Raw genomic sequence first — 11,298 nt, 5'->3', positions numbered from 1 at the left:
CATTGTAAGGGGACCTCTCTCCCTCTGACCACCATTGTAAGGGGACCTCTCTCCCACTGACCACCATTGTAAGGGGACCTCTCTCCCACTGACCACCATTGTAAGGGGACTTCTCTCCCACTGACCATCATTGTAAGGGGACCTCTCTCCCACTGACCACCATTGTAAGGGGACCTCTCTCCCACTGACCACCATTGTAAGGGGACCTCTCTCCCACTGACCACCATTGTAAGGGGACCTCTCTCCCACTGACCACCATTGTAAGGGGACATCATCCTTCTGTGCTGTAGCTGGAAGTCAAAGCAGCACCCTGATGGAAGTTTTCAAAAGCCACCTGTGAGTGTGAGCTCTTTGGTCTCTCAAATTAACCTGCTTTTTTCAATGTCTCTCATAGCTCACCCCTAGTGAGGAAGCATTCCTGCGATCGTATGCTGGAGTGGTCACCAGCCAGCTCAGCCAGCTGCCCCAGCACTCCATTGATCAGGGTAAGTGTTCAGTCATAGGATGCCTCTACCATGATTATCACATATACAGATACAAGTCATTGGGTCACACGCATTGTCTCAAGTTTCTGTTGGCTGATCTGTTGTCACAGGTTGACTCCATTATTTACATTTTTTTAACTTGTAATTTTATGCCAATAAGAAAAGGGAAAATATATACCATGGGCGCTGCTTCACTCATAAAAAAAAAAAAAAAAACCAAAGCTGTCCAAAAACTTTTTTCCAAAACAAAACTCTTATTTTTCTGAAGTGAATTGGAAGAAAGCTGAACAGACAGAGGACTAAAGTAATCCTCGTTCTGCTTACTGCTGCCCTGTCACCAACGTCTTATACAAGGTGAGGTGTTCATGCAGTCTCCCCAATCTCTTGCACCCCGTTATGCTTAACTGTATGTTTGCTATTGGCAAGACAAGCCAAATATCAGTCCACGGATCGGTAGGTGACGAAAGCCACGGAAACTGTGCTCAAACAAGCTCCAATAACTAATTGTGTGAAAGATGCGGCATTCTAAAACCAAACTTCCTTAACTCAATGATAGTCCTAATATGAATGGATCTCCCTGTGTCATATATGTATGGACAGAGCAATCCGGTTTTTAGCTGCTCTGTCTTATGTACAACACTAATACAAATAAGTACAACAGAGCAGATGGAGAACTTCTACGACCTTGTCATTTTTAAAATAAATTATTGTGCAAAAATAACCCTAATCATTTTATAATGATTGTGTATGTATGGGTTCTTTTGGTCTTTTATATTTAGTCTTCTCTAAACATTCTGTAATCCGTTATGGAGTTTGTCCACTAGGTGGCGCTGTAGTTTTAACTTTGCTGCTTGTACAGTAGCTCTATTGTAGAGAGACCGCACATAGTGACACCTAGTGGCTATTGGAGGTACTAGCATGCTTCTTGCTGACTTTGCCAGCTGACACGGCAGCTATTACCATCATGATTACACAGTATTACCGAGTTCCCACTTAGATTTGTTTTGATAATGGAATCTGCTGTTACCCCAAATATCTTCTATGAGCAACTGTTACTCGTCCTAGATGCTGCCTGCTAATTCCAAGCCTGCCCCTTGACTCACAAAGATGATTAACACTGGAATTAGTATGCGGCTTATGACTTGGGGAAGGAGGCTCTGGACTTCTCGGTTGTCTTGCACATCGACACAGCGTCCACTAGGTGTCACTGATGTACTCCGCTGGTCCATCTGTATATAAAATGTGTCACCTGGTTGCTGTAGGGCTTGTTCTTGACTTTGTGCTGACGCAACATATGCAAGTTTCTGCAGACAGATGAAATCTGCCTCTGCATGAATGTTAATGCTCAGTCAAGAGTGAAATGATTCAGCCACGTGAAAGATTGGGGCTGCTGTTGTACTCATTCTGGGTAAAAAAGAAAATTAAGTTTTTGTAAGGGTTACAAGTGTTGAATTGCTGAATAGGGTGTACAATGCAAAATCCTTCACTGCTTCATTATCAGAAATGTTCAACCCGAGACCATTCGGAGAAGAGCAAGGACTTCAAGGGAGATCTATTTTCCTTTAAAAGACTTCCATTAGTTGACCTTGGCCACTCCGCCTTACCTCCATTATAGCACTGGGAGCTGCCATAGTGGTGTTTGCCAGCTTATCGCTGTGCAGTGTGCTTGGCATTGCATTTCTGCTGCTTCCTATTGATATCAGTGAGAGGGTTTCATAAAAGTGGAACTTCATGCAGAGCAAACAATCACTTGTTCGAAATAAAATCCTCTACCTGAGTCTTCTCTCCCTAGCATTGTCAATGTGCACAAAAGCCACAGGGCTCAGGTGGGTTACATAGGTTACAATGGCTAATGTCACTCCCGTGACTTGCTGGGCGCATTAAGCACACAAAGCATTGGCAGAAACTGTGCACATGACATAATACAGAGATGGTTTAACAGGCTGCACCATTGCTTGATAAGAAAGGATCAATGGTGACCTGCACCTTTTGTAGAGGACATGTCTAGTCCTGCTCAGCTTCAACCTGCAGGGAGGCTGATGCCTGTACAGCTAAAAGATAATAGAAGTATTAATCGCAGCAGGGGTTCTTATACAGCTGGCTTTTGCACCCGCCCACTGCTTGCTGTGCCAGCGTGGAGGAGAGAGCTAGGGGGTCCACCCAACTAATCGATGATGAGAATAGTTGATAACTATTCGCATTGATTATTATCGCATTGATTATTATCGATTAGTTGGTTGCAGCCCTACTTCTCTTCTCTCTCCTATTCCACAAAATCCTTATAGTGATCTGAAGGCCAAAACTGGACTTCATATTGTAGATTGGGGTCTTGCTAATGCTTTGTACAGGGTAGATCTCTCTGTCTCCTCCCCTGATCTCTGTCTCCTCCCCTGATCTCTGTCTCCTCCCCTGATCTCTGTCTCCTGCCCTGATCTCTGTCTCCTGCCCTGATCTCTGTCTCCTGCCCTGATCTCTGTCTCCTGCCCTGATCTCTGTCTCCTGCCCTGATCTCTGTCTCCTGCCCTGATCTCTGTCTCCTGCCCTGATTTCTCTGTCTCCTCCCCTGATCTCTGTCTCCTCCCCTGATCTCTGTCTCCTCCCCTGAGCTCTGTCCCCTCCCCTGATCTCTGTCTCCTGCCCTGATCTCTGTCTCCTGCCCTGATCTCTGTCTCCTGCCCTGATCTCTGTCTCCTGCCCTGATCTCTGTCTCCTGCCCTGATCTCTGTCTCCTGCCCTGATCTCTGTCTCCTGCCCTGATCTCTGTCTCCATCGCACAAGAATATTTTTCTGCTTTATAAAGTGCAGCTTGCCATTGCCTGTTCTTATGAAGTCTGTGGTCTGCCAGACCTCCCAGATCCTTCTCAATTATTGAATATAAATGAAGAAGCCTGGCTTTCGGTTGCGTTCGCGGGGACGTCTGGGATTCACATGACTGCGTTTGTCAAAGCTGCTGTGAAGATTTTAATTAAGTCCATGCAATTAAGCAGACTTCTGTTTCCGTTAAGACATGATGTGATTAACAAGAATAGGCACCTGACACAACAGGCTCAGACAGGGAACATGGCCGGCTGTCATACGCAGTCTCCGTTTCCTGGATGTCTCTGATTTCTCAATATGCATTGTTCCAGAAACCGGCAACATTGCTTAACGCTGCTAGTCCAGCCTTTAGTGGATCAAATATGTAGACCTGATGCAGGTACAGAAATATACCTGTTGATCTGCCTGAAATCCAGCGTGTTCCTAAATTCCTGTCTGGGCTGACAACACTGTGCCTTCACTGTACTGAAATCCCAAACAGCAGCCACTCTGTCCCTATCCACATGTAACATTGATTTATTTCCCAGAAACGTAGTGCCGCTACCTTGACACCTAGCAGGCGTTCTACACGTTGTCTTGGAGCAGGATATTTAGGAGACGTAGTTCTGGGGGTGTCCCTACATCCTTAGGAACTGAGCTCTCATCAACTACCAGTGCAAGACGTTTACAAGCCTCTTCTGTAGTCTGTATTAACCAATCAGATGATTACTCTAAGGATAGCCATACATGGCTCAAATTTTGGTTGCTTTCTGCGGAATCGGCCAAAATTTAAGACAGTCAGTCCTATGCAGTCACTGTTCAGGTATTTTGTAGATAGCGGTAAGGGTGTCGCATCAATGGTGATCGTCTACAACACTTTCTTAAGATATAAAAGAGCCAAGGCATCTCGGGGATCACACTCCCCACTTCATAATGGCAACAACACAAAAGTAGAAAATCTAAATCTGTCTAAATTCCTGAAAGGTACAAGACATTGTTAAACATAAATCATCTAGAAACACCTATTTTTTTATTTGAGTGGAGCATTTTCTCATAATAATGAAGACTTATGTGGTCAAACATGATGGGGGGAAAAAATGCACATTCGGGTTTTCTGACAGCCGCAGGTACTAGCTGCTGAATTCAGAATCCTGTAGGGGAGATTCCTCCATCCAGCGTGGTTGGGGAAATCGGCACGCGCTACATAGTTACATAGTATTTAGGGTTGAATAAAGACATACGTCCATCAAGTCCAAGCCATATAGGTCCACGCATAATCTCATTCTTAGGAATACTTGTATCCCTGAATATTACGGTCCCTCAAGAAATCGTCCAAAAGTTTCTTGAACAATTCCACACTCTTAGGCCCCATTCACACTGAGCGATTTTTGCAGCGATATCGCTCGATGTAGCTTCTCCAATCCATTTCAATGGAGCTGTACACATCTTGTCGCTCAATATCGCTCAATATCGTTTGTAGCTCCTACATGACCCTTTTTTCGAGCAATTTTGCTCCTAATTGCATACAGCCCAATAGGAAAAAGTCGCTCAATATCGCAAGTCGCTCAGTGTGAATGGGGCCTTAGCTCAAATCACTGCCGGTGGCAGTGAGTTCCAGATCCTAACCGCTCTTACTGTGAAGAACCCCCTTCGCCCCTTGTGCTGGAATTTTTTCTCCACCAACTTTAGGTGGTGGCCTCTAGTCTTTGTAATGGAGTTAATCTTAAAGAGTTTGTTGCCAATGTTGCTGTCACCATTGAACATCTTGTACATGAAAATCATATTCCCCCTTAATCTCCTTACTTCCAGCGTAAACATGTTTAAGTTCAGTAGCCTTGTCTCATAGCTCTGGTCCTCCATTCCCCTAATTAGTTGGGTTGTCCTCCGCTGGACTCTCTCCAGTTCAAGGACATCCCTTCTCAGTACCGGCGACCAAAACTGGACCGCGTACTCCAGGTGTGGCCGAACCAGCGATCTATATAGAGGCACAATTATAGACTTGTCTCTGCAGTACATCCCCTTCTTAATACAGGGCTGAAGGAGAGAAGCATGCATGGCTGCCCTCATTTTCTAAATTGTGCTGGGCCAGGGCTAGGCAAACTCCGGCCCTTGGAAGCCAAGCACGTAGTTGTCGGAGTTTTAAAAGTCTCATGGGACTTGTAGTTCCACAACATCTGGAGGGCTGGAGTTGCCCACCCCCTGCGCTTGACCAACGTCTGATGGAATCTGGTCTCTATGAGGAACCTAGGCGCCTCCTCTGTGCTGTTCTTAATTGAACTCTGGGATTTAAAAAAAATGTACCTTTCGGTGTGTACCTCAGGTCATCTCATCTAATGGACCTGTATGAGACCTGATGACGTCACCGGTCCTTCAGAGCACCGGAGCCCAGGGGAGAAGGGTCTGTTAGGAAAGGTCTAGCAGCCAGGTGGGACTGAGGATCGGGTGATCATTTCTTCTTATATTCTCCTCCTAGACCAAACGGCCCCTTAACCCTTGCAGTGCAGGGGTAGCCCCACTGCAAGGGTTATTTATTTATTTTTTTAAATCCTGGAGTTCTCCTTTTAAAACTGATCCTTGTAGACTTCACGACCTGCCGCCAGACATCTCGCTGTAGTCTTGACTCTAGACCATTAGCAGCTTATTAATCTGCAACAGATTGCTTTAGGTGGAGATGATATAAATAGCCCTGACAGCGGAGGAAAAACCTTGGTTTAAGGAAAAAAAAAAATCAGACATTGAATGCGGAGCAGATAACAGCATGTGTGTAGGCGGGTTTTTATTTTTGTGTAGGAGAAGAAATGTCACTTGCAGACCTCCTGATCGGTTTCTGTATTATTGGTATTGCATGCCGTGCTAATCAATAATTGAACGTCCCTGATGGTGTTACGTCTTGAAGAGCCGCTCAGCCCAAATTAAGTTTTGACCTTCTCCACCTGGCGTTCACTGCTCTTCTGGAGCATGGCAAGGAGGCCTCTCCCCACCTGCAGCACTGCCATGACAGGCCTAATGAGCAGCCTCTTCAGCTCGGCTTTATATTATCATGGCAGGAGCTCTCTGCAGAAATATGAGGTACCTTTTGTACACCATACTGGAATTAACCCTTTGGTTAGAAGCAGGGGCGTAACTAGAAATCACATGGGCCCCATAGCAAAATTTTGTATGGGGCCCCCATGATTGCTAGTTATGCCAATTGCAGAGCCCACCATAGACTCTCTATGGTGGGCTCTGCAAGGTCTTAGTTGGGCTGCACGCCTCTTACCTGTCAGCGTTGTCCACCTCAGTGGTTGCCGCCAGGCCCCTGCCTCCTCTTCCGTCCCTGGGCTCTGCCTCTCCTTCTTTACTGCAAACGCCGGTGTAACTGGCCTATTCTGCCGCATCTGCTGGCTGTCACTGACACAGCTCCGCAGCGGCTGTGAAGGGGAAACATTCTCCTTCACAGCTGCTGCTGAGCTATGTCAGTGACAGCCAGCACCCAAGACGCCGTAGCGGCCCACCCGGCATCAAAGGCATGCCTGGCCGGGCCCCATAGCGGTCGCTATGGCGATTGTTGCGCCACTGGTTAGAAGGGTGCTGCACTCCCAGCTGGTCACGGTGTATAACATCAATAAGGTATGTCCTCCGCACACTGACTTGTGTCGGCTTGTGCAGAGCTCTTCATTGTTCCATGATCACATCGAAAAACAATGCTTCGGGACCCTTCATCAGGCATGTGATCTTCCAGACAGGATTGGATCTTCTGTCGTTTGCCAGCTGTCGTTGAACTCTTAACAGTAGACTTGGCCCAATATAGTGATGAACATCATAGGCAAGAGGATAACTCGAGTGTAGGGGTAGGAAACCTCGGCATGCCAGCTGTTGTGAAACTACAAGTCCCATGAGGCGTTGCAAGAATTTGCCTACCTGCTGTAGTAGAAACCACAAGTCTGAATGATAAGTAGATACAGCAGAGAAGGTTACATGCAAATCTACCATTTCTTATTTAAGTGGAGCTGTGCCCCAACTTACTGGACCTCCCTATTAGTCCTGTCATGTGATGGTGGCCTCACAGTCCAATAGGGAGGGGGGACGGGCAGGACCAAGCATAACTTTTTACAGGAAACTTCTAATTGCCCATTTAGAGGATATTGCTGGATCTATAGATTAGGGCTGCAACCAATTGATTATGAGAATAGTTGTCAACTATTCTCTTTATCGATTAGTTGGATCCCCCAGCTCTCTAATCCACACTGGGAGGAGGAGGTCACAGCAAGCAGTGGGCGGGTGCAATATCCAGGCTGCTATTGGTTATTGCAATTTAAAATGACCGATAGGCTGGCTATTGCACCCACCCCTTACCTGCTGTATTTACATTTAGCTGCTATCTGCGGAATCTTGCCCCTGGCAGTCGTTATTTCCTGGCTGAAGCTATTCAAGCGCCATGTGCTCACGATACGATTTTTTAAAAATTATTATTATAAAAGGTGGCAAAAAAAGTAATTTTCGGTTTGTGCCTGACAAATTCTGCTGTGGGAGGTGCGCTGTAGTGCTATTTATTTCAATGGCACCCCAAACTCTCCTCCCACCCACAGTATGATTGGCTACACAGGAACGCATGGTACCGCAATGCTGAGTGGTGCAGTGCAATTTGCAAAAAATTGTGCATGAAGTTTTATTCTAAAGTAAACATTGTTTGTAACACGGTATTTGTGTGTTTTATTTTAAATTAATTTTAAATTAATGATGGTATATTATATCATTTTAATTATCCGATTAATCGAAAAAATATTCGATTAGTTGCAGCCCTGCTATTGATCTGTTTTCATAGCATTTAGTTCACTCATAAACTGGTTCAGCATTGTCCGGATGAATGACGTATTCCACCTCCTCGCAAGCCTGATCCACAGCCACATTTTCTAAATACCAGCTGCCACATCCTGCTGGGACTTGTAGTCACTTAGCAGCAGGAATAGAGGTTGACACTTGACCACTGTGCAGCCTTTTGTTTTTAAAGTGCCGCTTTTCTTTCCCTATATGCGTTCTTTCCGACACCTATCGATACATTCAACATTCACCCGTGTTTTCACATTTTAAAACGTAAGGAAATATTAGCACTGTATATAATAAACATTGAAGCGTGTGACGTGTTTGTGGGGTCGCAGGGGCATTTTTGCTGAAAGCCACTTCGCGGAGCGGTTAATGATTCCTCGCCGCTCTGTGATGTTCTGCGCTCATTAGGTATCCAAACATCCAACCTGCAGCTTTCTCTGCCCTCAAAGCTTATCCGTCCAGTTGCCATGGCGACGAGCGTGCAGTCTCCTCGCTTGGCCGGTGACGGCGGCTGCTCCCAGTAGGATTGTGATTGGGGGGAGGATTATTAAATGTTTCTTGGCACAGCCCAGCAGCTGCCTATCCCTTCGCAGCCCTCATAAGTCTGAGCCCACATAGCTGTTGTTTGTGTCTTCATCCCGTGCGTCGTGATTCTCTGCACATCACATCATATTGTGCCACAGTCAGAGATCTGATTGTAAGCTTTTATCAGTCCTATTACACAAGCAAAAAATAAGAAATGACTGCTAGCTTCTACTTAAATTATTCATGGCTTCCCGAAATAAAGTCTGCCGCGGATAGGGAAAAGTGGAAGCAAGATGACACCGTTCTTATAAGACAGGATGGATCCATGGATTGGCGCTGCAATGCCAAATTTCGATCCTACCATCTATGAACACAACCCGGAGATTAATCCGAGCAGACAAGGGTTTTCCAATCTTCTCTCATCCATTTGGATGATCCCCGTGGCCACTGCAGCTTCACTTTTCCTGTCCTTGGCTAACAGGAGCAGAATGCGGCACGGTCTTCCCGTCCTAGATCACACTTTGCTGTAGACCAATCCCCATTGCACTTTCTCCCCCGCGATGGCCATGGTTTGTGTGTTCCGAGATGTCTTCTGTACGGCAGTGCTGTAAAGAGCAGTTATGTGAGCAGTTGTGGACTTTCCCGTCAGCTCGAATAAGTCTGACCATTCTGCTCTAACGGAATTATGCATCTTAATGTTTGGTGGAGCAACAACCCCTGAACCTCTGCACTGCTTCTGCTTGATTTTATGTATTGAGTTACAACCTCCTATATGCTTCACAACAAAGCAGACTCTGCCCATGTGTTATCTTACAAAGGTGCTGTGTGTGTGTGTGTGTGTGTGTGTGTGTGTGTGTTAGACAGTGCCGCTTATTTCAAATGCCAAAAAATGGCATCGATTTGCTTGTCAGGTCCCTTTTTAATACTTTCTCACCCCCTCAATGTCTATTGCCTATAGTACTTTCTTACCCCTCGATGGATGCTCCTCGTAGTACTTTCTCACCCCTCTTCGGGAAATATGAGGGGTCTAAACAGAACCCTGATGTTTTCCTTTTTAAAACTTCAACTCTTTTTCTGCAGCCCCTGTGTTATAAATAAATGGGAAGTACAAAGGCTTTCCCATTCATTCAGAAAATATTTACTATCAACCAGTTTCTGAATGGGGAGAAGCCTCTGTACTGAGTGCTACTACCCATTCAGAAACTCGTGAATGAACAGGAAGTGATGTAAAGCACTTCCTGTTCACTCCACTGTTTGTAAATAACTGTGGACACAGAGTTCTATGTGTCGTCCCCAGTTATGAATGATCAGCTGATCACTCCGGTGTTTGTTGTGCACAAAGAGGATCAGTACATATCACTGATATTTACCGATCCTCTGCTCTGCCATCCTGAGCCACACAGCCTGCAGCTTCTTCTCGGATCCCCGCTTGTATGGGCTGAGGCAGCGGGGATCCGAGGAGAAATGGAGCGCTGAAGCTGGCAGAGGAGGGAGCGCTGTCACTTCAGGATGGCCAAGCGGTGAGGAGAGAGAGAGCCGGCAGCTGTCAGATCCTAGCCGAGCGGCCCCCTCTCTCTCCTCACCGCTCAGCCATCCTAAAGTGATGGCTTCCCCCACCGGCTTCTGCGCTTCACTTCTCCTCTGATCCCCGATACCTCTGCCCATACAGGCTGGGGGAGCAGTAGGGATCCAGAGGAGAAGCTGCAGGCTGTGCCGCCCCTCTTCTCCCTGCCGCGCTGATCCCTGGCTGCCCCCCCGCGCCCGAGGTGAGTGACTCAGTTGGCTCGCCCTAGCTACGTACTCTGGTAGAGCTTTGTAGATCTCAGAACTGAAATACAAACTCTTTGTTGGGCAATACAGATCCCTTGTATGTATGTAATCTGTATATGTAGTTAGCTTTAAGCAAGTAGACCTTACAAGAATAGCTCGATGCCTCATACCTCTGAGATGTCTCCCGCCTCTAATGAACAGATACACAGAATCCTCCTCTCTGTTTAGCTTCCAGCGTGGCTGCCTCCATTGTATAGACAAGACATGTCAAGTGTTTTTAATTCCTTTTCCGCTTATCTTTCTTCTCTTCTGTCTTCCAGGTGCTGAGGATGTGGTCATGGCGTTCTCCAGATCAGAGGCAGAAGACCGAAGGCAGTAACAATGCAGCAGCCATATTCACTTCCTAGAGCACAGATGGGCAAACCAGAGACACCACTCAATCCTAGCGGGGAGGCCGCCATATATCTGGATTGCTCGTTGCCCTCCTCCCTTGTTTTTATGACCCCTTCAAGTTTCCGAAAATCTTTTTCATCGGACAGACTCTCATCTTCGACCTCTAGTGTCTGCCTCCACCAATTCCACGTCCGGAGAGGCCCGGACCCCTAGGCATCATGGGAAATGGAGCAGCTTGCCACCGCAAGAGCAAACTCATCTCAGCGGAGATGCCTTTATCTCCTTGATTTATTATTGCCTCCGTAACTTTTTATTTTTTGTTACTTTTGACGCTCCCTTTTCCTGGATAGCAACGTTTCCCTACACTCGCTACTAATACCGTTTTTTTTGTTTTTTAATGTGCCGTGAAACCGGCCGTGGGATGGCTGCTTGTGGCTTCTGTGCTCCCCATCGGATATTTTCAGAATGTTTTTTAGATTTGTTTTGTAATTGCATTTTTTTTTTTTTTTTTTTTTTTTTTTTT

General features: G+C 46.2%; 1 protein-coding gene and 1 long non-coding RNA gene across 2 annotated transcripts in view; one reads left to right on the top strand and one right to left on the bottom strand.

Annotated features, from left to right (window-relative positions):
• CTNNBIP1 (catenin beta interacting protein 1) overlaps positions 1–10,852 on the top strand; it is a 25,821-nt gene extending 14,969 nt beyond the window's left edge. Inside the window, exons 5-6 of the mRNA XM_018570169.1 lie at positions 395–485; positions 10,703–10,852. Coding sequence (XP_018425671.1) covers positions 395–485; positions 10,703–10,761 — 150 coding nt within the window. The 3' untranslated portion in view covers positions 10,762–10,852. The remainder of the gene's footprint in view (positions 1–394; positions 486–10,702) is intronic.
• LOC108798421 overlaps positions 10,787–11,298 on the bottom strand; it is a 9,640-nt gene continuing 9,128 nt past the window's right edge. The window contains exon 3 of the long non-coding RNA XR_001941947.1: positions 10,787–10,871. This is a non-coding gene — a long non-coding RNA (uncharacterized LOC108798421). The remainder of the gene's footprint in view (positions 10,872–11,298) is intronic.

This window comes from Nanorana parkeri, unplaced genomic scaffold (assembly GCF_000935625.1).
Source record: "Nanorana parkeri isolate BGI_ZX_2015 unplaced genomic scaffold, ASM93562v1 scaffold1469, whole genome shotgun sequence".
Taxonomy (NCBI): Eukaryota; Metazoa; Chordata; class Amphibia; order Anura; family Dicroglossidae; genus Nanorana; species Nanorana parkeri.
This window is presented reverse-complemented; position numbering and strand designations above follow the sequence as displayed.